Below are 26430 nucleotides of genomic sequence, written 5' to 3' on the forward strand. Positions count from 1 at the left end.
AACATAAAATGCTTTACACTTTAAACTAATTAATGTTTTTATTCGCTTGGTTTTCAATCACATTGCCGAAATCTGGGCGAACTCTTGGATTTTGATGAGCTGGTTAGAGACAACAGATAAAAAAGGAATATTAACAAAACGAAAATGCAATTTCGTCCCATAATGTCCAACATTTTAGTAGGCAAAACGGGTGTCCGGATGGTAGCCAAGCTTGTCCAGCGCCGGATTGCAGGCAAAGTTAATCATGGGTGGTGGGCCGCAAAGCAACACAATGGTATCGTCCTTGGCCGGAAGTAGGTGGGCGGCGATCATTTCCTCATTGATGAAGCCAACGCTATACTGCCAACCTAGATGCAAAATATGAAGGAATATCAATATAATAAGCAACATTTTAGGGCGTACAAGTGTTCTTAGCAAGACCTGATGCACACAATCTTTCCCACTGGCTCAGCACTGTTATGGTAAATGAAATCAAAACACTGGCATAGTATCAACTCCTAATAGCTGAACCGCTGCTCGGCCCTGTGACCAAGCCGCTCCAGGCCCGGAATGCATGTATAGTTCACCATGGGTGGAGGACCACACAGTAGGCACAGCGTGTCCTCGCCCGGCGGATACAGATGCTGCTGCATCATGTCATCGTTCACGTGGCCAGTGGTGTAGGACCAGGCTACAAAGCGCGCGTTTCCCATTCGCGGCATGCGTTTGATAGCAGCATGGTTCAAGGGGCAGAGACAAGATTCTTAACATAATAGATGCTTGGAAAATGTCTGAGTGATTCTCCGGATGGTGATGGGATGGCTGGGATGCAAGGGAAAGATTGGTGCAGCCTAACATGTTCCGTTCTGAACCTACTCCAAGTGGAATATTCTTGAATGTTGCTTGACAAAATGAGTGCATGAATATCTTCGGAATGAAAAATTAAACCATGGTACTAAATCCTTTAAAAGGTTTTAAAGTTCTAACAATAAAAGAATTTACATAATTTTATGTCCTATTATATTCTAGCGAATTTTTGAATTGATCAAATGATACGATCTTATGAAGACGTGGATGATCTATGCATGACCCATTTGGCTCCTTTACTACTGCAACTCACCTTCGTTTGCCTTGTCAACTGTGTACCAGACCTTGAACTGGTCAGGATGCTTCTGGGCCAATTCGTCCAACTCTGCACGCAGCAGAATGTCCTTTTCGCTCTTTAATGCAATGAAGTAATACAACCATGTTAATTAACTTGGCTAGCTTAAGTGCTCGCTAATTACCTGGTTGGCGAACAGCAAAGCCAGTTCAGTCTTATCCTTATCGCTGCGCTTGAGCACTTCCCTGGCCAATTGGAGCATTGGAGTAATGCCAGTGCCGCCGGCAATCATGTTGACTCGCTTGGCGGTCACGTGCTTGGGCGGATCCTTGCGCAACTTTTTGATGGAGAAGGTGCCATTGCCGAGATATTGCAGTCTACCCGAGGGACCACGGAACGAGATCTTGTCCCCCAACTCGAGCTGCTCCAGGTGTTGCGTCATTTTGCCGCCGGCGGGGAACTTGGGATGCGTGTCCTTGAAGTACACCTTGACGACCAGGTCCACATAGCCCACATCCTCATCGGACGATATCGGAGTGTATGGCCGAATTACCAGCTCATTGTCGATGGTAGCGATCAGATGAATGTGCTGGCCCACGGGGAGGCCAAGGACATGCTGCTTGGAGGGCAATCCGAACCGGAATCGCCTAGTGTCATGGCTCAGATTCTCCTTTTCGATGAGAGGCAGCAGGTACTTGTCGTTGGGATCCACAAGCGTGCGCAGCCGAGCGGTGCGATTGGGTTCCCGGCGTGGTTTCGTGGACTTCTTATTCAGCAGATAGTGGACGATCAGGGCGCCGGCGAGTACGGCGACCACACCCACGGCGAGTGGCACAAACTAAAAAGTAATAATATAAGTAAGACAATTTAATCACAAAATGTATACGTAACTTCAATTTATTAGTTGTCATTGTTAAAATCGAAATAAGTGCAGATTCAATCAATTATTTGGCCAAAAGAAGTAAACTATTTCGGTCTATAGGCAGTTTATTTAAAGCTGATTGCACTGACTGGATTTTTATTTTAAATATAGCATAACAACAATCTAATCTATGAGACTTCAACCAACTTAATCTTGCAACTCTGTTTACGTAATTATAGTAAAAACTAATCTTTTGAAATTTTGAGAAATGGAAATATATATAAATCTTTTAATATATGTACATGGAAAAATCGTAATATAATACTTTATTACATTTGAATGGTAAGTATTAATTATAAGTATTAATAATAATCTGATATTTAGTTGAGCCAATTTTTAGCCCCGTGGTGGATGACCTAGCACTTGGTATTGCGTTTGGTCTTCCGATGGGCTGATACTCGTTTTTATGAAAGGTCACTGCGTCTGGTGGAAACTACCGCCAGTGATAAGAAAGTCACAAAAATAAAAAAACACACATCTCGCATACAGATTATTCGCACTCAAAACTGATATTTGCGATTGCAAAGCAAAGGCGCCCTTTAAAAACAAAAAACAGCTGCTAATTGGGGTTACTAGCTTGAGACTTCCAACTTTGGCCCCATATCAAAGGCGACCTTGAGCTTTCCATTAATATGCATGAGTATATATTTTTTTTGCTTTGGCAACAAGTCTGAGACCCATTAGCCATGACGTCACAGCACTAGCACTGCTAGATAAACAGAGAGCCCGAATTGTAAAAGAGAAATGGAATGGCAGTAGAAAGAGAGGGGGAAAAGAGGCGGCTTGCACTTGAACTTACATCGAATTCCGTCATATTAACACAAAACACTTGTTAAAAACTGGCTAATTTCCGATTTGAATTGCACACCGTACTCGTAAGTTATCAAATGCGTGCGACCGCGTGCCGTCGATTCCAATTTCCAATTGAAATGAAGCCAAGTCGTCGCGTGAAAAAGCCGCTGCAACTACAACTACATCTACAGCGATGACTCTCTCTCTGTTTCGCTCTCTATTGCTCTCTGTGATAAGATGCAGAGTCAGCACGAGTCAGCACAGTGGCTGCAAAAAATATGGACTCACTTGCTTAGAAAATAAATGCAGTTAAGCAATGTACATATACAATTTTACAATTTCGAATGAATTGTTTTTTAAAGTAGATGTTCTATTCGTGCACTACTTAGTTGCATTTCAAATGCTGACTTGTAAGAACCATTTGAACATTCTGCAGCTTTAAGATCATTATAACCTGCATATAAAGACCGCCAGAGTCAAAACGTAAATCTACTAGGTACATGTATTTTATTGATTACGAAATTAAGGGTATGATGAGTATTTTGGAATGGCAAAGGTCGCTTTGGGAGTGATCGGTAATACTTGGGATAAGATTCAGGTAGCGATTAAATCATAGAAAAAATTGACGACAACGCTTTTTCAGTTTCCTTGGCTGCGGTTTGGAGTGCAGCGCCTGCGCTTCGAACACTTCAAAATCGTAATCGCCAACAGAATTTAAGCGCAGAATTGCCGCTTTGTTGCCGCAGCGATAGCAATAGTTGGGGGCTGACCAGATGGTAACAAGCAGTTGGCCAAAATGCCAACGGAAGCCATCCTTGGCCAACTGATGAGCCCGGCATATGAGAGAGATCCCATTTGCGCGCGTAAACTCCTCAACGACATCGCCACCGAAGAGTTTTCCATGTCCACGTGGCGACGCCGCCCATCCAGGCGATTCCTGGGGATCGCTCCAGAGGAGATCAGCTATAACTCCCCTTTCGGGTATCTCGAGGCAGCGATCCAGGCTACGTAAGTCATCCAATCGTTGCATATCCGGCGACAGGCCGCCATGAACGCAAAATGTGTTGCCATCAATGATCGCCGCCAGCGGCAAGAGATCGAAGACACGGCAGCACATCCTCCAGACATTCGCAGAGCCGTACCGTGAAAGGCACTCCTCGTAGAATCCATAGGATCGAGTGGCACTGCGGCACTCGTGATTGCCCCGTAGCAGGCTAACCTGTGCCGGATGACGCACCTTGAGAGCAGCTAGCAGAAGAAAGGTTTCCACGCTGTTCTTGCCCCGATCCACCAGGTCACCCAGGAACAAGTATCGATGATCCTGCACCGAACCGCCCAATTCCAGCAGGTGGAGCAGATCCTCGAACTGACCGTGAATGTCGCCGCATACGATCTGCGGACTCTGCAGGCTCAGTAGATTTGCCTCGCCGACAAGCAAGTCACTCAACGAGCGGCACAGCTGGCGAACCTCCAACTCCCTGGGCAGGCGGACCGGCACATGGCGCAGATTTTCCACCAGACGATCCGCATCACTCATTGCCTCGGGGCACAAGGCAGACATCATCTCTATTCTTAAGTCGGCGACGTCACTGGGCAACAGTGATGGGAAGGAAACTATTTACAAATTGTGTTAGTTTATGAGCCAATAGATGAGTTAAATGATCAGGTGACTGGGGTACAAACTATTTCTACAGTGCAAGCATTTACTTCTCTCAAGGATTCATAATTTCAAATAATAACACGGATAACAACTGGGTACTAATACAGACAGTTCCCATCACTGTTGGCCAACAATTTGGGAGAATGCAAAACCACCGAGGCATTAGGCATTTGGCCAAGAGAAAAATGATCATCGCTGACAACTATGAAATGTGAGGGGGGATGGCACAAGATTTATGTGGGCGGGGCAGGTGGTGATGCGAATCGAGGAGTTATATAAACATACCAGCGAATGGAATTAGTTGCATTTAACTTACATTGCTCTCTACGATGCGGGCCATGGCCAATGGAAAATCAATGCAGTCGCGGCTCAAGTCCCTTATATAATCCGCGAATTGCAACGACACCACGCACTTACTTTTTATCTAACGAAAGCGAAAAGCCGACTAAACTGATATGCAGACTAATCGGCGAGATGGTGAAAGCAATGTTTTCATTTCCACGCACTCTCCGTGTTGGGGAGAGAGCGCAAGAGAGTTTCTCTTTGCCTCTCTTGAACGGGCCACTATGATGTCACCTAAAAAGTAAAGAAGAAAAAGTAGAATGCCTATAATCAACAGAATCTTCAGACAGACATTAACTAACTAGTTGCACATATATATTTTAGAGAGATCAAGTGCAAATTTTAATACCAATATTCTCGGCTACAAACAAAGCCGCAGTCCCAGCTGGTATACTAATAGTAATAAGAACCGGTTGGCAGTCCACAAAGTATCGCCAAATAAATGGAAGTTGTTATTAGGGTGATTCCTGCTATTCAAACGCTACCAAATATTATATATATTCTTATATTTGCAATATTTATTATTATGATTTGTGACCTTGGCAGCTATTAATTCAGGTGCTCCGACTCACTACAGTCCGTTATATCTAAATTTGTAACATTAATAAAACAAAAAGAAAAAAAAATCAAACATAAAAATTTAACAAAAATGTATTGAAACGTCAGTGCCTAATTGTTACCATACCATTATTTCTGTTCGTTCCTTTGAGTTTTGGATAACATTTTATATAAAATTCTGAAAATATGCGATTTCGTATGTGTACTAAATTAACATATAATACAAGGCGATTAGTTTTAAGCATTTTATAAGCAATTGAACAAATTATGATTCAGCATTAACATTTGTAACATTAATAAGACAAAAATAAAAAGAATAACACATAAAAATTTACCAAACAGTGTATTAAAACGTTAATGCCTGCTGACCCTCCTTGCTACCATACCATAATTTCTGTTCGTTCCTTTGAGTTTTGGATAACATTTTATATAAAATTCTGAAAATATGCGGTTTTGCATGTGTTCTATATTAACTTATAATACAAGGTGATTAGTTTTAAGCATTTTATGAGCAATTAAAAAATTTATAATTAATTTCTCATTAATTTCTCGTGAATAGCCCTACTATTGAAATGAATATCGATATATAATCGCACAAGCACACGCGGCCACGAAACTATCGCCAGAGGCTTCTCACCTCTAAAAACCGATTTCCACTTCCTTTCTAAATCGCACGTTGAGCAGAAAAGATGGCGTAAGTGTAAACCAAAATTTTAATATGTAAAATAAAGTAACTAAACATTGGGTACATTAATGAAATTCGAATTCTATGCGATCCTGTGATCAGTGGCAATCAGAAACCAGCTTTTTAGACCTTTTCCATGTCCATATCAGTTTGGAAATGATTGCAAAAGAAAAACGTGGTTTTATGTGCCAAATAAGCAACTAATATGTGGGCTGCCTTCATTTGCGCATTAGTCCGACAGTCAAAAAAGAATAAACACCCAATGCTAGTAGTGTTCATTTGCCTTCCATTTGTCTGATAATTGGTTGAATCTTGCAGGTCGAAGGTTTCGCGTGATACGCTGTATGAGGGCGTCAATGGACTCCTGGAGGCTTCGGCCAAGAAGAAGCGCGGCTTCCTCGAGACGGTGGAACTGCAGATCGGCCTGAAGAACTACGATCCCCAAAAGGACAAGCGTTTCTCCGGCACCGTCAAGTACGTTGGCTAAGTCACCTGTGCACGTGCTTGGAGAGAAGCTCCCATGGGAGTTGAGTCCATCACGTCATCAGGTAGTCGAGGACATGTGGCTGTCACATCTCGACGGACCTGCACTCAGGGTCTTTAAAATTTGAGTAGGTCTCCAGTAATGGACACCGAACCCCCATTTTCTTAATAACTATGAAAACGTGCTCCTCTGAGGGCCTTGTAAGTTTTCCATGCGTCCCAACTCATATCTACATCTATTTGATTCCACAAAACCCTGTCTAATTGATGGTTATTTTCTTGTCATCCCGCAGGTTGAAGCACATTCCTCGTCCCAAGATGAAGGTGTGCATCCTTGGCGATCAGCAGCATTGCGACGAAGCCAAGGCCAACAATGTCGACTTCATGGATGCCGAGGCTCTGAAGAAGCTGAACAAGAACAAGAAGCTGGTGAAGAAGCTGGCCAAGTCCTATGATGCCTTCCTGGCCTCTGAGTCGCTGATCAAGCAGATTCCCCGTTTGCTGGGCCCTGGCTTGAACAAGGCCGGCAAGTTCCCTGCCCTGCTGTCGCATCAGGAATCTATGATTGGCAAGATCGAGGAGGTTAAGTCGACCATCAAGTTCCAGATGAAGAAGGTGCTCTGCCTGTCCGTCGCCGTCGGCCACGTTGGCATGAAGTCCGACGAGCTGGCCCAAAACGTCAACTTGTCGATCAACTTCTTGGTGTCGCTGTTGAAGAAGAACTGGCAGAATGTGCGCTCCCTGCACGTCAAGTCCTCCATGGGACCGCCCCAGCGTCTTTACTAGATGCGCATACTTCATTTTTCGTACATCTTGAAATAAATAGGATCCTACATTTCTATAATGTAACTTAATTTGGTTTTATTTTAGTCATTATCTCTACAGCTTTTATGTTTATGAGGATGTCGGTTGCACACCGATTGGTATGCCTTACATTTCAGTGGAGCTTATGGTTCTGGCTAGGAAATCTCTCACTTCTAGCGCCGCATGAGACTCGGCGTCCTCGCTGACTGAATCTGACAGCGGCTCTGCCCGGAATTTGGATACGTCCACCGAGTTGCCCCACTCAAGCATGTGTGGTTCGCTCAGTTCTTCCAGTAGATTGTGCAACACTGCGGCTGCTGTGATGATGCACGAGGCCGTATGGAAGCTAATGTCCAGGGGTTGGCTAAGGAAGCTCCAGCGGGACATGAGGCGATGCAATGCGCAATCACTTAACTCCTGCAGATGCTCGGCAACCTCGTTAAAGTCGTGCTCGTGCGGAGCTATCGGATCAGTAAACCGCTGCAAAAGCCAGGGACGCAGTGGATAATTCTGGTACACCGGGGCCAAGACAAAGGCCGGAACTAGTCGGGAATTAATGCGGAATTTAGGGATTGCGGTGAGAGTATTGGGTGCGTGGGAAAACATGGGTCCCAGGGTGGCCCGCAAGCCACATCCCAATTGCAGCTCCCGAAAGAGCATTCGATCGTCCAGGAGATACTCCATGCGCAGTATCGAGTTCTTGGCCTCGCCATTGGACCGGATGGGAATGGAGCAGACGCCAAGGACACCAACGAGTGCGGCGGGCATGTTGCTTTCACGCTGGAATCCCTCGGCCACACTATTGCAGTCCACTGGGTTCTGTGGCAATTGGCGAAGCGCCCGGCCCAAAGTGGACATCACGGCGTTGCAAAAGACCTTTAAACACTTGATGGTCCTTGGACGGGGCAGAGAAAATCTCTCGGCAATCAGAGATAGCCGCTCACCGCTAGCCAGGAAGTTCAGGGCCAGAGCCACACACTTTTCGGTAGAAATTGCTGGCTCTCTTTGAGTCAGTTCATCCGAAGTCCGCAGAGTGGGAGACAGCTGCTTGCACAAGGTCTCAAAGGTTCCCCGTGTCACATGGAGTGTGTTGAGAAAGTCCTCCTCGCTTAGCGCGGGAATCACATTCTCAAAAAAATGGGAATCGAAGCTGGGAAAGGTTCCCTGCACGCCAAACTCCTCATGCGGTTCTCCATCGACATCGCTGGTTTCCGAGTCCGTGTCCACGACTTGGGAATGCTTCAGGCGCAGCATGGCGTACGTGTGCAGGTAGTTTGAGTGCATCTCCATCATCTGGCGCATAAAAAACGTGCGCAGCATCCTAAACCGACGCCTGGTCCTCTGCTGCGTCCTCCGCCTGAGCAAGATCACAGTAGTTTCCACGTGCTGCAAGTGGAGTCGTATCAGGCGGGCCATCTTTAGCTTAAGATCCTGCAAGTTATTGTGTTTGCTGTTTTTCAACTTGGCCAGCGCATCGTTTAAATTGCGGTTGATTAATTCCAGTTCGTTATCCATTTGTGATTTTTCTACACCACTCGTATTAGGGCAAAACATTTATAATCGATAGTTTTCTATCGATTTTCAAGCAATCGCTGCTTTTGCTATCACACTGCGTTATATTCTCTGTTCTTTGCTTAGAACAATTAATAAAAAGAAGCAGAAAATTTAACAATTTAAAATTTTTGTATTATTTTATGACCCAATTATTGGGGCCCAATATATATCGATAGCCCACAAAAATTAAGAAATTTTTTTGCCTTCTTGCTGTTGTTTTTGTTGCTGCTGCTGTTGTTGATTTCTGCTTCTTTCTGAGCTCAATATAATGTCTTGATGCAAATCCAGGAAGGCTGAATCCAACTCTTCCTTATCCACCATGCTCTGCATGAGGCTATAAGTCGCCTTCAGCCATTCCTGGAACGACATAGTGGGGCTGATAGGGTCTGTGTCCACTGGCGGGGATTCGCGTCAGCTTAATTAAGAACTGTAAATGGTAGATTCATTAGAGATGTAAGATATACTCACAAAATCCCGATACATGAAGTTAAATTCGCACATATCGGTTGTTAATTTTCCGATTCGCTATTTTTGAAATGTGTAGCGTTTTCGAATGACTATATTTAATTTGTTTGCTATGGCGAAATAAAACAAATAAATGGTTAAAGCGGCTATGTTTAATAGTTCTTTCAAAAATGTAATGTATACAATTGAAATACCGAATACTACTTCTGGGCTTATGTATATAAATTTGAATTTATTATTTATTTATTTTGCTTGACCCGCCGACGTGACCCGGTCGCAGGTGTGTCCCGCAGTGTCCAGACATGTCGGGAGCTCCACCGTTGAGGAAGGGGTGCAGAAGGAGCTGAGATTTGGTGGGATCTTTGTTTATTTAATTTGCTTTTGTTGTTTTATTTATATGTTTTCCCTTTGCGGTCTGTGGCCAACGAAATAGTCGTACCCTACCCACAAATAATGATACAACCACACCTTTTGCTTGCATCTTTCAAAGTTTTATTGAATTCTTAATATTGGATATTTAGGTAATATTCGGCTGGCGAGCACAAAACACTCGATGGTCAATGGAATTATCAAACTAAATGGATTAGTTAGCATAAACCTAAGTGTAAAGTAAGACCCATCATCTGGCTGTATGCATTTGGGCCGCGCTCTATTCTAGCTATATGGTCGTAAGATGGTCTAGACTAAGTTTAGTAAACATTTAGTAAGCGTATAAGATTATAAGAACAAGACCTTAGCAGCATTCCGCGGCTGCCTGCATTTGTGAGCAGTTCAGCACGATCAGTGTGACTTTTTTATTCCGTCCTGGCTGGGCGGTAGGTGTCTTTTGTTAAAATGGTGTATATATTTGTTTTGCAGTTCACAGAACATTCACGAAGTAAATAGTAATATATAAATATGGTAAAATAATTCTCGAAGCTAGCTGTTTCTGCTTTAGACACATTGTATACGTTAGTATGGTTCAATTTATAAACACGAAAACATACAGAGGTTGAAATGTAAAATATCGGTAGCCTGAGCAGCACTAATATGTTGTGTCCGGGTGGCTGCCTCCATTCCAATTGGCTAGTCGGATAGTTTTAAGACTGCCTAAGTTCCTACTGCTCACGCTTGGCTTGACAAGCTCTCACCGTGGACAGACGCGAATGTTGTTAAGCGTTTTCGTGCGCGTATATTTGGCAACTATCTTTTATATGGCTCACATATAAAATTGTCCGGAACTTGCAACGGGAGCTTGCCAAGCGGCCAACCAATTCGAAGCTTTTATACGACTGCCTGACTGCAACCGAACTGCAATTGATCCATTGTGTACACTTACAACTAAAACTACATAATGTTACATGGAAACACTAAACTAATATACAATTTGGCCATGGCAGAGGCTCAAAACACTTAAAACTTATAAAACAAATTCACGTTCGATTTAGTATTAATATCCGGCTGCTGGTGCTCATCCTCTTTCTGCTTGCCATTGTAAGCCTCACAGAGCTGATCGAAATCGTCCTTGCTCATCTCAACGGATTCCATCATAGCCACCTTCTTGTAACTGTTAAGAAACACATTGGGTCAACACGGGCTCCTTCTTCGGCTATCTATCTATGATAATGTTTGCGACTTACGTGTCTCTATTGTACTTTTCCCGCATGGCCTGCGTGTTGAGCTCCTTTGCCGTTTTGTGGGTGTGACACAGATGCAACACAACAGTTTTTAGGTCCTCCAGCTTGTAAGTCGTGATCTCCTCCAGCCGTGGCGACCACATCTCCATGCCCAAAATGTGACGCGCCAGTGCGACTGAGGCGGATGACATGAGTGATGGCAAATATTGCAAGTACGTTTCTCCCTCCATGAGCGACAGCTCAGAAATATACTGTGTCAGGTAAACATTAAGTTAAGTTTCGACTTTGTTTCTGTTTTCTTTAACATTCGCAATAGCTTACCAGCGTCATGAACTTCAGCTTCTCAGGCATGTCGCAAAGTACAGCATAGGTATTGATGAAGACGTAAGCAGTCGGTGTGCACAGATCGAAGGAGAGAATCTTCAGGATAACCTGCTCCATGCGTAGCACTTGCGCCTTGGTGTAGCTGTCGTCGGTGAGGAAGACAAACTCACCGACCTCTGGGGGATAGATTTCCTCGTATTTTCTGAAAAAATAAACTCCATGAATACACACACCATCATTCCCGGACTGTCAAGACTACTTACGCGGCAATATACATAGCTGCTGTGCCCACCAGCTGCAACTTGGAGCGCACCACCGCCATTTGGCTCAAAAATCGATCTAGATAAAAGACCGAGAGATAGAGCGTCTCCGTGTCCAGTTTGTACTCCTCGGAAACCTCAACCAGCCAGTCTATCAGGATGGAGCGCATATTGTGGCTGATGTCCTTCTGTCTGCGCATATAAAGTGGCTTGGGGCGATGCTTCTTCTGAAAGATGCAAACACAAATGATTAGAAACCGATTAGAATACCCGGCCTAACAAACGATCACAACTACTTAGCAAAATATATTTCTAATGCCTTTTCTACACTCTAATCTGGCAACCAACTACCCGTTTGGTTTCATCTTAAGGTGTCAAAAATGTACAAATTTCACGGGAGAAAAAACCGTCCAGTCAACAACTCAAGCGTATAAATACCATAGGTGAAGTGTTAAACAAAAGCTGGGAGAGGGAGTTAACCAATATTTTATTTATTTATTAGTTATTTCGTAGTACGTGAGTCGCATCGAAATTACCAAATTGCCAAACAGCACATGTATATGTATGTACATATATGTACATATTTATGGGCAATATGTACATTAGGTGATTATTTTATGGTCGCTTTAACGATTATTGGAACCGTCAAGCGCCTCGAGCTGCAAAAATTAAAGAATTTGATTGGCATGAATACATACATCAACATTTGATTTATATTGAGGCAGTTAGTCCACATGAAATTATTATAGATATATGTATATAATCTGTATCTAGTTCTTTTAGTAGAGGCAAACAATAAACAAAGCACCCAGCAACCGGGCAAACAAAGTCAACCGGAACTCAGGCCAATATCCACATCCTACTAACAGGAAAAGTCAGACATATCGACCTCGAATACAGTTGAACATATTTTATAACTAACTCCGGCAAAATGACGCTCAAAATCGGTATATGCACCAAGCAGGATCTCGACGAGGCGATGAAGCTGCAGAAGCGGGAGCAGTACGAAGATGAGCGGAAGCGGCGCATCTTTAATGCCAAGCAGCGTCTTTACGGGGTAAGTATGCTTCTGCAGACTGGGTGAGCGTCATTGTCGAGTATTCCTATTCACAGCTCGATCTCGAAATGCTGGATCGCCAAATACTTGAGAAAAAGAAGCAGCGAACCGCCCAGATGGAGTGCGACAAGAAATTTGAAGAACAGGAGCAGCTGCAGAAGCGTCTGATCCTGGCCCAGGAAATGGAGTTGGAGAAAAAACAGCGTGTGGTGGACTCGGATCTTAACTATTATCGCTGCCGCTATCAGCGCAAGGAGCAGCGCCGCGAATTCGACCTCAATGATCCAAATTTCTTAAAGAAGGCACGTCCAACAAGAGTCGCCGACAATGACATTTCGCTGGGCGTGTCCAGTGCCCAAATCTTTCAGGGCGAGGACCTCTATAACTCTGACAGGAAGCAGCGGCAGCGGGAGCAGCAAAGGGCCTGGTTGGATCAGCAAGTGCAGGAGCGTAAGAGGGCGGAGGATGCTCGCAAGCAGGCCGATAATGTGCTGATGGACAACGTTGGTTGCAGAGACAAGCATCTGCAGGAGATGGCCAAGTCTGATCACCAGATGCGCAACCAAGTGATCCACCGTGTGCGTCAGTTCAACATCAATATGGCCAAGCAAAAGCAATTGGACCGCGAAAGGGAAAAGCGCGAGAAGTACGAGGATGACATGGCCGAGATCTACAACATGCTCTCCAGCGACATGTTAACTGAAAATCCGGATGTGGCTCAATCGCGCACTGATCCAAACAAGAAGATTGCCTTCATGTATCGCGGCATGACGCCCGAAGAACTTCGCGTGTTCCGGCTTGGACAAGAGCAGCAGCTTCGTTTGTCTATTCAGCGCAAGACGGAGGCCCAGATGATGGACAAACAGTGGGAGCAATACTCCATTAATATGGACCGCACCTTGGTCCTTCACCAGATTGAGGACGATCGCCGACGTAAGGCGGAATTCGATGAGCTGATGCGGGCGAATTCCAAGTTGGCCGTGGAGCAGGATCGCCAGCGCAAGGAAGCCCTGGTGGGCTTAACCAACGCCGTCTCCGATGACTTTTACGATCAGTTCAACAAGAACTCACGTTAGTGGAATTGTATTGAAGTTCCCAACCAAGACGATTCGAGTATAATGAGCTGGATGCGATTAGAAAGCTGCCTCACATTTTTGTGCAGCAACTTTCCACAGGCATCTAGAACATGTACTATTTCAAAAATACAATCTTTGTTGGGAATCTTTACGACGAAATTATAATGTTCATCAATGTTGGAAACGAAGCAATTTAAAATATTAAAAAATTTAAAAAAAAAAAAACTAAATTACCAGAGATGGGTAAAAACTGAAATATCAAGGAAAATAAAGAATACGACCATTCTGACCCAAAACTAATCTTATTGTTGTTGTTTTGTATTTTAACTATTAATTTTAAAATATTGTAAATTTTTTCTTTGCCTTGGTTTTAAAAATTTATTTAGTTTTAATTTTTTTTAATTATTCAATTTTTTAATTTTTAAAAAATTTTTTTTTTAATTTTTTATAATTTTTTTATTATTTTAATTTTTTTTATATTTTTAGTTTTTTAAATTTTTTATAATTTTTTAAAATTTTTATAATTTTTTAAAATTTTTATAATTTTATTTTTTCTAATTCTTGTATCGATTTAAAATTGTTTAGTTTTAAAAATTGTTTGTTTTAGTTATAAATTCAACCTCCCCCTGCAAGTCGAATTCCATTGGTCCCCGAGTGTTCAAAGACTTTGGACGAATAAGAAGAGAACGTAGAGTCAACAACGACAAAGGATGAGACGGACGCAGACGAGCGTTTCGCTTCCCGCCCAACAAACATGTGCCCGCGAGCGGGAATAAGTGTACCCATGAACCCATAAAGAGGCAGCGTTGCGTGAAGGGAATGCCAACGGAGGGTGCCACTGGGTCCGACTTCCCCTAAGAAATTACGTGTGCCTGCGTCTGCACATAAAAATACAATGCACATGGCTAAATAGGTAGTAACACATTGAAAACGCAAGATACCTTGGGAAAAATCCCAAATTTATGACAGAAACCGGGCTGCAATATGCTCTAAGATAATCAAGGAAAACTCAACTTGTCAATTTTAGTTATAAGTTAAAGAACATCATTGTCAAAGACAAGAATTACGCGATGAAAGAGGCCAAAAAGTTAATTTGAAATACTTGGTTGAGGAAGTCATCTAAGAATATCAAAGTGAAGACTATGTTTATGTTTAGCTTATGCCCCGGTTTAGCTTACCTCGCTCTCCCGGAAGTATTCCAGAATGTCCATCTGGTACTGAACCACTTCCAGGAACCGCTGACGATCGTTGCGCGGCGGCAGCTCCTTGACTCGTCCAGTTGGCGAGGCTCCCGTTTCAGTGCCCTCTGCACTGGACTGGATGACACCGAGAATGGAGCGGTCCACGGACATGGGCGACTGAACATCCGTCACGGACATGGGTGTTGAATCCAGATCGTAGTCTACCAGCTCCTTCTGCCCAGCACCGCTGAATGGAGTGAAAAAAAAAAAAACAAACAGAAGTTTACTTGCGGCTTACCAAGGGGCAGATGGAAACTTACAATTTCACGTCATATTGGTTCTCTTTGTCGACTAGGGAGGCCAGGGATTTTCCGGATGGCGCAACTTGGGTATCGTTGTTGTCCTCGTACACGGAGAAGGTCTTGAATTGCTCCACCACGGGCACCACATTCGATTTCTTGGCGCCGTACTCCACATTCTCATCAACATTAAGGTTTCTGACGTCACGGAAGACCTGCTGGAAAGAACAGAAGACGAGGTTCACCAACGGAAACAATTTAACAATATGGTTAATTTAATACATTAGGTAATATTGCAGTTAAGAAAAGTACTGAATGTGGCATTATAAAAGTAAAAACACAAAGATAATCCCTTTTACATATGCATCCTTAATATAGTAAGAAAAAAAAGAAGAGAGTATATTTCAAATGATTTTTCCCATAAATCCATCATACTTTTAGTTGCGCGCCTTTCCCTGGCTTCCCGTATAGATCTTGTGTGTATGTGTATGCACTTATAGGCATGTGTGCGTTGGCTGTCGCAATTGCTTTTGCTCTCCTTGCTTCGCTTTGTTGCGAATCATCAAAAAGGCGCGTAATTGCAGGCCTGTGTCTTTTTCTAGGTTAGTTTAGGTTCTAGGTTAAGCGCAAGTAAGTGCATGGGTCTATTCTAAGAGAGTAACGTAAGATGGAGAAGTGAGAAGGATGGGATGGTAGGGGAGAGGTAAGGGAGTGAAAACCACCACCACCACTAGGAGCTCTCACACATGCGCGCGGGCGCAGTGGTGTGACGATCCCACCACCATAAAAATATAAAAAGGCAGCTGCATTGGAATTAGGCACTGGATGTACGGGAAATCGGCAACGGTACTTACAACTTTCCCGGTCGGACGCGGCACATTGTTGTTGCCATTGAGCACGGCGAAATTGGCCCGCGGCGCAAGCGCATTTTTCTCCGCTTTTCCCCCAATTACGGCCAGCGGCTGCTTGGCGTTCTTCCCTCCGGCCGGGATCTTAATGCCCGGATTCTCCTTGTTGCTCATGTCTTGGTGGATCTGGAAACTGGCCATCGTGCGCTCCTTTCTATTCCTTTTTTCGCCTTGTAAAATGGAGTCCGATTATGCTCTGCTCTTCCCTTCCTTCTCTCTTTCGCTTAGCGTCGTTGTCTTCTTGCTGTTGTTGTTTTGTGCTGCTTTCTTATGCTCGACGCTCACACGGATACGCACACAGTCACAGGCTCATATGCTCAACGAAGACGCAGACATGTGTACATTAGGCACAGGCAAATTTTATCATCGACAAATTGACGCTTGAATTACACGCACACACACAGTTTTGTACAGAATTCATTTGACTTTCAATTTCGTACGGAAGTTTGTGTCACGGCAGCGTTGGAATTAATTTCCTTGTTTGGCTACGCTTGCACGGACTTATCTAATTTTAGGTGTTTTACAAACTCCGTACTTGTTCAGTGGTTCGTGGTTTAAAAGCAATTGCTGGCTTCTTTTGATTTTTTCCCGGTCAACACGTCGTAAATGTTAGAGATGACACTGTCCAGCTATCGATTGGTCGTCGCGTCTATCGACGTTTGCCGCCAGTGTTGCCATATATGTCAGAAGTTTTTTTTTAGGATGCTCACGCTCAAAATAATATTGGCAACTCCAGCAGTGCGCAAAATTTAAAATCTAATTTATTGTTTAAGTCCATTGATATTGCATAGTTTTTAAAAATGAGTGCATATTTATTCTAATTTATTTATTCTAAGCTTCAGAAATCAAAACAAGACTATAGGTTTATAAAAAATGTTTGGTACAAGTTCTTCATTGTTTTGTAGTTAATCGAATATATACATATGTACATATGTGTTATATGTTATATATATTATTTAGATTATATATGGGAATTCAAAGCTGTCTACGATAATCTCTTAAGTTGATATTACTTTTGCTTTGATTAAGATTTAAATTCACTGCAAAAAAAATCAATTAAACAACTGTTTATCAAGATATAATAGAATATAAAGCGTGATGTTTTTGACCAGTTTTTTAGTTATTTGACGTATTAGGACACTTAGAAAAGTGTTCAGGTTACAAGTAACGAAATGGCTAAACTTTTGGACTTTAGGTCTCGAGTGGCTCCAAAAATAAAAGTAGCAGGTGAGTGGAAAAAAACTCCATTCATTCCTTTTCGTTTTGTCCTAGAAACAAATCGAAACAGAAAAAAAAATTTTCCCCTTTTCGAAAGTCCTTTCAAACAAAGTGGCCGCTCGAAGTTTTGAACAAATTATCAACTGCATGCAACAGAAAATACACAATTAACAAAAATCTCCGCGTTAAATTTAAGAGCAGCAACTCTCTAATTAACTTTGCTATTGCGATTATTATTATTTGGATGCCAGTGGAAATCCTCAAAAAAGTTAAGCGAAACTTTTCGTTTTCAATACGCTTAACCATTTCATAACTTCACATGGTAAAATTTTGAGCCCGTCCAGAGATGCTAACCATTTATATCAAAAATAGGTTAGTGTAAAGACAGAAGTGTATTTATCAATTCGGATGACTTTAACGAAACATAAAGATATAACGAAAAACGCCATACGTCTTCCCTATGAATTTATTTATTTATATATATAGATATTTATAAAAAAATACAAATATAACATTCCTTAAAATAAATAATAGGCGAATTTGTTAACAATTATGGTGATTGTTTTAATTTCTTATCTTTATAAAAAATATGTGTCCTGACTTTTTAATTTTTTGTTTAACCCTTTTAAATTTGAAAATATTACATAACGTGGCTTAATATTTACAGCATATTTGTTATAACTATTAAATATATATTGCTTCTTACAAAATGTTGACTTAATTCAGCAAATATGTATGACTATTGCCCCGAATATTTTGTGCATGTTTTCTAGAGCAGCTGCGACGCCCTAAGATAATAAAGAAAAGGTGTATCGGATTTTGCATTGTTTTGCACGAGACATTTCGCAACTGCCGGCCTAAAAACGAATTCAGTTAGGAACCCAAAGAAGTACGAACACAATGAGCTAACCATCATTGTGATCCTGCACACAATTGCTGACCTTTGCGATCTCGATGTCCTGGAGACCAGGTAGCATTCTATAATATCGTGAGCCCCGGCAGCCTGTAAATGTCATCATCTCTGGAAATATACATAGAATACCTTATAGGGTTAATTAATAATAAACTGGAATGAATCCCGTTCGCCTACATCATATCCATTTCCTCCGTGCTCCGCAAGAAATAAGGCATAAATATGTACATACCTTACCAATATAGTAGGGCAATATTTGGCAAAAGCCAAACGTTTTTTTATTAACTAACAAAAAGTTCTGTTCGTTTGTATTTAGCCGTTGTTAATCAATATGGGACTCTTTAGATAGCCGTTTATGAACTGAATGTTCGTATTGCCATTCAGAACCGGAAGATGAAGAAGGCACCAATCAACAGATGACTCATGCAAATATATTTTAATTTTTCTGTCACTGTACAAACTTAAAGCTTTTAACACAAATTCAGAGGTGACTAGCCTGCAATATCGGACACCAAGTACGTTTAAAAGAGCACATCCTTCCAGAAGCGCAAGCAGCTCATCGTTGCTGACATCTGACATTTTCACGTCCAAGATTTCTAAATGCTTCAGACGTAGAAAACTTCTTGCTGCATCTGTTCTGCATGCGACAGACAGCTCCCGAAGTGAAGATATCTCGCAGATATGATATACTTGTTCCGGTTCCAGGGTATCTCCCACCAAAATAAGACTTTCCAACGGAGTGCCCGGTTTTTGAATGAGTTTCTCGATGAAACTGGCATTAATGTCCCAATGCCACAGCTGCAAGTGTTTCAATTTGGGAAGCTGGTGGACAGTATCGTAGGGTACATTTTCTTTCAAATGTATTATCGTAAAGGCGAGCCTTTCCAGATTGTGGCCCCTTCTTACAATTACCCGAAAGTCTTCCCCTTCCAGGTTGGCGGTGTTTTCACCCATGTTAAGGTGGCACAACTTCTTCATTGTCATGCAGCACGAGGCCAAAATGCTGGCATCGAATCCATGCTGGTTGCCAATCTCCAGGTACTCCAATTTATCCAGGGCATGTAGTCCGTCGCCCGTGTAGGATGTCGCCTCCAATTTCAATTTCTTCAGGTGCGGCAAAGCGCTTAGGCTAATTATAAAATTCTTATAAAGACCAGCATTCGAGAAGTGCAGGCTAGCATGTAACGATGTTAGATTCTTCAATTGCAACAAATCGTGCCATCGGGGGCGTCGAAAAGACATTTTGAGGTGTCGCAGGTTTGGGCAGTAGTCCCGCAACATCCACAAATGCCGATCCTGCCCAGAAAGCGGATCCAATGGCGACTCATAGCTGATCACGTGCTCTCTGACTATGTCCAGTAGTTGTTGCAGCTCCGATTCGCCGATACTTCCGGTGACGCTTTCTTCAATGATATTGTACCTGTGTTGCAGCGATTCGATAAGCATTTTTAGCTGATGACTTAAGGCAGCGAGATGTAGTTGCTCACTCAGGCTCAAATAGGACAGTATCATATCCCAGCAATAGGTGTTTAGTGCAAAGATTGTGGTGGCTGGATGAGTAGTTGAAGGTCCAGCTGAGCAAGTTGTCCGATCCAATTTTGCGATTTTACGCCCCTTGAGTCTCGACACTTGTTCACCAGCGCCTCCATCGTTACTTCTCTTAGTGCCTGCGGTAGCATTAGCTATTGCAGAAGCTTCGTCGTCTATCCCACTCATTTCTGAATGTTCCGAGCTCCTATACGCGGCGCAACTGAGACCGGATTCTTATGTTGGCCCATATTTGCGCAGAATGTCGGGAACTCCCTCATAATAATACATTTGTAAAAGCTTATCAGCTTCAACCACTGAAATGCCAATAAATGTATATGTGTGTGTACACAGAGTGCAGTAAATAAACGTTATCAGAAGTGTTCTTATCAGTGTACCACCGCTTCGCTTATTAAAACAATTTGTATGAAAACTAGCGATCATTTTAAATCACAAAAACATCGATAAAACATCGCAAAATCGTGGGTCGATTCACATCACAGAGAGCTTTTGATTTCAATCTTAACCAGAATTTGAAACTACAAAAAGTTGTGCAGATTTATTTGAATTATTATTATTAAATTTTAGCGAAACACACATACATACAAATTCTCGGTCCCGTACCCGGGACCAGTATTCACACTATGGCTTGCATATAGTTGATAGTGGAAGCCTCCTGTCACTTCCTTGTAACGTTTCCTTCGACGCGGAGAAGGAGTTTTCTTGGTGAATGCACATTGCAGACGGAAAACAGGAAAACTTGTTGATAGTGCTGGAAAACCGGTCCAACTCATTTTTTTTTTCACTTTTAAGTGCGTAGCTGTGAAGTCCTAAGTCGCTGGAAAATTACCATCACAACAACCAGGCCAAAATTGTGAAATTACCAGAGCTGATGGTGGCATGTGTCCCCCAGTTTGACGTGTGGACGTGTGTCCACAGGCGATATCAAAGCAGCCAAAGGCGTGGCATGTCGATGGACTGATTGGCATTGGCTGTGCTTAAAATCAACAATTTCTCATAGGAAAATGAGTCGAAAAGCTTCTATTGCTTAACGCACACGGATATTGATACAAAAATATTAAACATTTCATAAAAAATTAAATAAAATTACATAATGCAAATCTATCAGAACTTCAAAAAGCGATATAAACTGCCATTGAACTCGAATTCGCAGAGGGAACTTGTTTGCTTTACGTTCTGCTCGGTGAAAACCAAGCAGAAACGATCGATGTCGTCCTGAAAGCGAAGTACCAAGTAGTTGCTTTCTGCATTTATTTCGTATGTCATCTCCTCCACTTCTTTCATGTACAACATGGATTTGCAATTTCGCATCTTCAGAAAAACCCCTTGATGGAATCGTAGCGCTCCTTCGGCGTTAAGTCAATGAAATTAATGTTCTCCATTTCGAATGTGGTTTTATGCTTTGAAGTTTGCAATATAATTTCTTTGCTTTGATGCCAGAAAATGGCGCGATGGGATTTAATAGAGTGCCCAAACTGGATTAGAGTCTTGTTAAAAAATGACAGCTACTGAGTGGCAACACAATGGATTCGATATAACATTTATCGAATATGAATTCAAGCAAGGAGAGCATTAGCTTAACACACGTGTTTTGTGGCTGCTGCACTGCTGCGTCCCTCATTCGCTGTGTAGCGTGTGCCTACAATGCGGATATAGACCACTGGACGCAGAGTGAAGAGGAAGTTCTGCCAGGAGCGGATGCTGTCGTTGCGGCGGTCGACGATCATCCAATCCTTGCGGTTCGTCGAAATTTCGATGTAGAAGCTGTAGTTGCGATCATCGAGGTCCCCAAGCAACTCCTCATTGAACCCAAATAGTAGGGTTGGCCCAAACTGAAGAAGAGCACACCGCTGCGCAATTGGTGGCAAGTATACCCCGAGTCCCAGTCGTAGTGCAGATAATCGCCGTTGATTAGCGCGTGGCGGGTGCGACTCACGCCTTCCGTCACAATGGCGCTCATCTCGACGGTGGCCACGTTCGTCTTGGGCGCCACAAAATGTTCAACTAAACGCTGCAACTTGGCCGTGTGCTTGGCTTCCAGACACACCACATGGAATACCTATATATTAATGGAAAGGGAAAAAGGTAAAGAATGGGGAAAGTTCGAAGAGATCACTGCTGACTTACCCGGTTCAAAGTGTTGTGGGTGGTCTGGTCGCCGGACACCTCAACGTAGTAGGAGTACGCCCGGCTGTCTCTGTCCCAGAGCAGAATGCGGATGTGATTGATCATGCAGAACGTGCCCAATTCGACCACAATGCCCACATCTTTCCAGTCCGTGATGCAGTGACGCGTATACCCATTCTCCATGTCATAGGAGGTTACATCTCCATCCAGCAGCGCGTCGCGACACTCCCTGGATGCAGCGCGACAGAAACGTCTCTTGGTCCCGTACTGGTCCCGTACTGGTCCCGAACTGGTCCCGAACGGTCCCGTACTAGTCCCGTACTATTTGCATAACAGGCAGAATGTGTATTGCGGAAAGAAAATGGCCTCTTATCGTTATCGTAACAGCCTCGTGGAACGCATTTTAACGGCGAAAGAGAAACTAACAGAGAGCTTTCAATTTCGAGCTTAACCAGAATATGAAACTTCAAACAGTTGCGCAGATTTATTAATATTATTATTATTATTTAATTATAGTGAAACTATGTCAAAAACACACATCAGCGAGTCAAGCAGTTAGATTCAGAGTTTCTTGTATTGCTTTCTTAAATTCAATTTTTGCGCAGGGATTTCGCAGTATGTCTTCAATCTTCTCTGCAAACAGCCTTTCCGGTGTTATGCAATTATGGACCTACTCTCGTGCTATCCACATGGGGCTTGATAACACCATCGGGTGCAAGCTCCAGGATGTGGACATAGGGCATAACTGCTCCATCGAAGGCGACTTGGCGCACGCGCTCCAGGACCTCTCTGTTTTTAGGGAACCACTTTTTCCGCTCCGTCTCCCGAAAACCGTGTATGGCCTGCAAGACGGTCAACATCAACTTGGATGTCATCCATGCAAACATACATGTTCGTTATCTTATCCCACATCGTCCCAGTGATCGAACTCGTAGCGCAGACGACTCATATAGGGCTCGATCTCCTCGTGCAGCTGCTGTTCCTCTGGCTCACTAATGAAATCCGTGATGGTGCACATATTCTGGTATCTGCTCCGTTTCGGGTCATTTTCCAAAATATGCTGTTAAATTGGCTTTTATAGCGTTGTTTTCCACCGCTTAATCACGTTCAGTTGTAAAGACAAACAAAAAACAGAGAAGACGTAGACCATTGCACTTTCCCATTAACTTTCTCTGTATCAGAACAAAATCACGAACCAAAATTTAAATGTCCATTAGGACCCTGGTGAAATTTATTGGAAATTTTTTTATACAACGTGGTTGGAAAATTTTTGCTTCGCAATGTCGAATAAAAAAGGCAATTTTTGAGGCAAAGAAGTAGTGCATAAAAATTTGGGGGCGCGCAACAACTGTTGCGGAAAGTTGGTGGGGATTTGCCAACCGTTTGCCGAATCGGCCGCAAAGTGATTTAATCAATGCAAATGACGGGCCGACATAAAGCGTTAATGGAGTTTCCACCGAGGATTTTCTAGCCCCGGCAGCCAGGAACAATCAACCCATCACCATCATTTGGCCAGTGCTCGGACTGTTTGCCCGTGCGATGGTGTGTAAATGATAAATGAGGGACACCGTCGGTGGCTATGGCACCGCGTTCCACTCTTCCGGCCGGAACCACCGGCAACACCAACCCAGCAGCACCACTAGCCTAACACCACCGTCACCACAACGCACCATTAGGTGCTATTGTCCTTTTTTTTTTGAGCTTCGTGGTCCCTTTCCTTTTTCGCCACCGAAAAGTGGCTCCTTAGCCATCGCAACGGCTATTGTTGTGTCCTGGGACCATCTATTGTTGCCACGCCCATCCTTTGAAGTCGTAAGATGAATATGACCTGGCATCCAGGAGTCATCAGTTACACGGACATCCATTTCGGTTGAAGTACGTGGATGGCTTCGGGCACGACTTTTATTATCACACCAGCGATATATGCATACTTAAAATGACCCTTGGAATGCACTCTAATAAATAAAATTCAGTTGCTGGGGACTTTGATGAGAATTTTCGAAAAAAAAACGATTTTTTTATAGATACAAGTATAGAATGAAGTGTAATTAAATTTTTGTGATTTTTTCTTGGGCGAGCCCTTCAAAAAGGATGTGAAGCAGTGAGCTCACTGCATCTAAAAAAACAATCTTATATTTTTTTACACGGACAACAAGAAATGTCAAAGGCATAGTCTTAAAATCTCCCTGTGCTGAAAGCGAACTTTAGATTTGGTCGAGGAAGCAGAGCTTATGATGAGATTTCAGCTGTGTCTGTTTCGGCCAAGATTTGCTGCGTATTCTGGTTGCTTTGGCAATGAGAAAGCCTTTTGAGGATTACGGAGCTCCTGCGGCAGGCCCTTTTTGCGGTCGAAAGTTTTGTGCTTGGCCAAAGAGCTTTAAAGTTGCCACAGGATATGGCAAAACAGCGAAAAGCAGAGTTGGCAGTTGAGTTGCACAGAAAGCTGTGCAAAACAGATCCAAAAACACTTCGACCAACTTGATTTCAAATCAATATTCCAAAAGCGAGAGAGTATCGAAAAGGAATCACTATGAAATTACTCAGTCATTTTCAATCTCTTTAGTTTTTCACTGCCAAGCTGAATTGTAATGGACACTGTGTCGCAATTTGGCACGTTTCTGCCTCTGTTCGGTAATCAATATGCGAATAATTAAATAGTAATTAATTCGTTTACGCACATCGATGCACAGAAAGCAGCCGCAGCCAATACTATCAATCATATTTACTGCCAAAACATAACATTGAGCCTGAATTGACAGCTGTGCTGGGGCTAGCCATTAATTACCGGTCACCAAATTGCGCTGCTTCGTAGTTTAATACAGTATTTAATTATTTTATTGATCTTGTTAATCTTGCCTTAATCTTCGCAGCACGCAGCGAATACTACCGCTTGAGGTGCCGCCAATCAGTATGGATTCCACGATCTGAAGATGGCCATCTCGAATTATTTGCGCCAGTATCTGGCCTTGTACAATTTCTGCATGATTCTTCTCGATGCGCGTCTCTACAATCTGGAGAAGCTCACCGAAGTGTGCCTAATGTTCATGGATCGCAATGCCGACGATGTGCTGCTGCACGACACCTTCGATACGCTATCTAAGGTAGGTTTAAAACCAATTGGTAAAGTTGGCACTAAGAGTATGTAATGCTTGCAGGAATCGCTGGAGGAGGTACTACGACGTGACTGCTTCTTCGCCCCCGAGGTGCAGATCTTCTCGGCCGTTTGGAAGTGGATCCGCTTCAATAGCAACGTGGACTTCAAGTCCGTGGTCAGTTATGTCCGCCTGCCGCTGATGACCCTCGAGCATCTTATGCAGGTGGTGCGTCCCTCGGGCATCCTGGATCCCGACAAGATTCTCGATGCCTCCTATGACATGGAGAATGGGTATACGCGTCACTGCATCACGGACTGGAAAGATGTGGGCATTGTGGTCGAATTGGGCACGTTCTGCATGATCAATCACATCCGCATTCTGCTCTGGGACAGAGACAGCCGGGCGTACTCCTACTACGTTGAGGTGTCCGGCGACCAGACCACCCACAACACTTTGAACCGGGTAAGTCAGCAGTGATCTCTTCGAACTTTCCCCATTCTTTACCTTTTTCCCTTTCCATTAATATATAGGTATTCCATGTGGTGTGTCTGGAAGCCAAGCACACGGCCAAGTTGCAGCGTTTAGTTGAACATTTTGTGGCGCCCAAGACGAACGTGGCCACCGTCGAGATGAGCGCCATTGTGACGGAAGGCGTGAGTCGCACCCGCCACGCGCTAATCAACGGCGATTATCTGCACTACGACTGGGACTCGGAGTATACTTGCCACCAATTGCGCAGCGGTGTGCTCTTGTTTAGTTTGGTCCAACCCTACTATTTGGGTTCAATGGGGAGTTGCTTTGGGACCTCGATGATCGCACCTACAGCTTCTACATCGAAATTTCGACGAACCGCAAGGACTGGGAGATGATCGTGGACCGCCGCAACGACAGCATCCGCTCCTGGCAGAACTTCCTCTTCTTTCCGCGTCCAGTGGTCTACATCCGCATTGTGGGCACACGCAACACAGCGACTGAGGGACGCAGCAGTGCAGCAGCCACAAAACACGTGTGTTAAGCTAATGCTCTCCTTGCTTGAATTCATATTCGATAAATGTTATATGGAAACCATTGGGCTGCCACTCAGTAGCTGTCTTTTTTTATTCCATTTTGCATTCTGTTGGTGGCTCGCATGCAAAGAATAAACGGAACAAGAAACCAATGGTTTTGGCCCAGAAGAAAACCAAATAATTTCCGATCTATAAAAAATGGAATTTTAGGTTTCTGTTAAAATGTTTTTTACGCCACCATCTGGCCTTATATTAAATATTTACTTGCATTATATAAGCTAAGATGAAAAAAATGAATTCAAGAAAACCAAACAAGAAAATATTAGGAAAAAAAAGACAGCTTCATTTTATTCATACGATTGTTAAATGTTAACGACATTATTAAATGAAACCGCCTTGAAAAGTGCGATGTTAAATAAATAAATCTCCACAAATCAGAAAGACCAAGTCCATAG

General features: G+C 43.1%; 9 protein-coding genes and 1 pseudogene across 14 annotated transcripts; 3 read left to right on the plus strand and 7 right to left on the minus strand.

Annotated features, from left to right (window-relative positions):
• Positions 1-17: 17 nt before the first annotated feature.
• Positions 18-4855, minus strand: LOC117139128 (NADH-cytochrome b5 reductase 3). Of its 3 annotated transcripts, none has more exons than XM_033301276.1 (4): positions 4772-4855; positions 1266-1919; positions 1100-1199; positions 18-347 (listed from the first exon to the last, which is right to left on the minus strand). In XM_033301276.1, the coding sequence occupies exons 1-4, from the start codon at positions 4793-4795 to the stop codon at positions 175-177; spliced, it is 951 nt and encodes a 316-aa protein (XP_033157167.1). In that variant the 5' UTR covers positions 4796-4855; the 3' UTR covers positions 18-174. The 3 variants fall into 3 exon arrangements, with proteins under 3 accessions (XP_033157167.1, XP_033157168.1, XP_033157169.1); XM_033301277.1 differs by lacking the exon at positions 4772-4855 and adding an exon at positions 2803-2932; XM_033301278.1 differs by lacking the exons at positions 18-347; positions 4772-4855 and adding exons at positions 449-670; positions 2803-2947.
• On the minus strand, positions 3286-4795 carry LOC117139126 (serine/threonine-protein phosphatase 4 catalytic subunit). The gene is given in 3 exon segments (XM_033301272.1): positions 3286-4391; positions 4394-4409; positions 4772-4795. Coding segments are annotated over 3 exon segments (1026 nt in total). The 3' UTR covers positions 3286-3405.
• Positions 4856-5962: 1107 nt separating the features above from the next.
• On the plus strand, positions 5963-7369 carry LOC117139132 (60S ribosomal protein L10a-2). Its single transcript, XM_033301282.1, has 3 exons — positions 5963-6049; positions 6359-6514; positions 6817-7369. The coding sequence occupies exons 1-3, from the start codon at positions 6045-6047 to the stop codon at positions 7307-7309; spliced, it is 654 nt and encodes a 217-aa protein (XP_033157173.1). The 5' UTR covers positions 5963-6044; the 3' UTR covers positions 7310-7369.
• On the minus strand, positions 7359-9310 carry LOC117139119. Its single transcript, XM_033301265.1, has one exon. The coding sequence runs from the start codon at positions 8879-8881 to the stop codon at positions 7454-7456; it is 1428 nt and encodes a 475-aa protein (XP_033157156.1). The 5' UTR covers positions 8882-9310; the 3' UTR covers positions 7359-7453.
• A 505-nt stretch (positions 9311-9815) lies between these two features.
• LOC117139118 (G2/mitotic-specific cyclin-A) lies at positions 9816-16685 on the minus strand. 3 transcript variants are annotated; one of them, XM_033301262.1, is made up of 7 exons: positions 16014-16685; positions 15181-15374; positions 14858-15107; positions 11550-11773; positions 11284-11488; positions 10966-11213; positions 9816-10892 (listed from the first exon to the last, which is right to left on the minus strand). In XM_033301262.1, the coding sequence occupies exons 1-7, from the start codon at positions 16206-16208 to the stop codon at positions 10739-10741; spliced, it is 1470 nt and encodes a 489-aa protein (XP_033157153.1). In that variant the 5' UTR covers positions 16209-16685; the 3' UTR covers positions 9816-10738. The 3 variants fall into 3 exon arrangements, with proteins under 3 accessions (XP_033157153.1, XP_033157152.1, XP_033157155.1); XM_033301261.1 differs by having other exon boundaries at positions 15181-15377; XM_033301264.1 differs by lacking the exon at positions 16014-16685 and adding an exon at positions 15595-15678.
• Positions 12305-13888, plus strand: LOC117139123 (RIB43A-like with coiled-coils protein 2). The gene is made up of 2 exons (XM_033301270.1): positions 12305-12603; positions 12660-13888. Exons 1-2 carry the CDS (start codon positions 12478-12480, stop codon positions 13677-13679), a joined length of 1146 nt encoding a protein of 381 aa, XP_033157161.1. The 5' UTR covers positions 12305-12477; the 3' UTR covers positions 13680-13888.
• A 1189-nt stretch (positions 16686-17874) lies between the features above and the next one.
• LOC117139121 lies at positions 17875-20063 on the minus strand. 2 transcript variants are annotated; one of them, XM_033301268.1, is made up of 2 exons: positions 19686-20063; positions 19526-19618 (listed from the first exon to the last, which is right to left on the minus strand). In XM_033301268.1, the coding sequence occupies exons 1-2, from the start codon at positions 19912-19914 to the stop codon at positions 19548-19550; spliced, it is 300 nt and encodes a 99-aa protein (XP_033157159.1). In that variant the 5' UTR covers positions 19915-20063; the 3' UTR covers positions 19526-19547. The 2 variants fall into 2 exon arrangements, with proteins under 2 accessions (XP_033157158.1, XP_033157159.1); XM_033301267.1 differs by having other exon boundaries at positions 17875-20045.
• A 1310-nt stretch (positions 20064-21373) lies between these two features.
• LOC117139137 (BTB/POZ domain-containing protein 9-like) lies at positions 21374-22143 on the minus strand. The gene is made up of 2 exons (XM_033301288.1): positions 21874-22143; positions 21374-21805 (listed from the first exon to the last, which is right to left on the minus strand). The coding sequence occupies exons 1-2, from the start codon at positions 22054-22056 to the stop codon at positions 21470-21472; spliced, it is 519 nt and encodes a 172-aa protein (XP_033157179.1). The 5' UTR covers positions 22057-22143; the 3' UTR covers positions 21374-21469.
• A 392-nt stretch (positions 22144-22535) lies between these two features.
• LOC117139275 (alpha-ketoglutarate-dependent dioxygenase alkB homolog 7, mitochondrial-like) lies at positions 22536-23011 on the minus strand. Its single transcript, XM_033301501.1, has 2 exons — positions 22784-23011; positions 22536-22715 (listed from the first exon to the last, which is right to left on the minus strand). The coding sequence occupies exons 1-2, from the start codon at positions 22889-22891 to the stop codon at positions 22536-22538; spliced, it is 288 nt and encodes a 95-aa protein (XP_033157392.1). The 5' UTR covers positions 22892-23011.
• A 1450-nt stretch (positions 23012-24461) lies between these two features.
• Positions 24462-26399, plus strand: LOC117139280 (annotated as a pseudogene).
• The last annotated feature ends 31 nt before the right edge of the window (positions 26400-26430 follow it).

Source organism: Drosophila mauritiana, chromosome 3L, assembly GCF_004382145.1.
Source record: "Drosophila mauritiana strain mau12 chromosome 3L, ASM438214v1, whole genome shotgun sequence".
Taxonomy (NCBI): Eukaryota; Metazoa; Arthropoda; class Insecta; order Diptera; family Drosophilidae; genus Drosophila; species Drosophila mauritiana.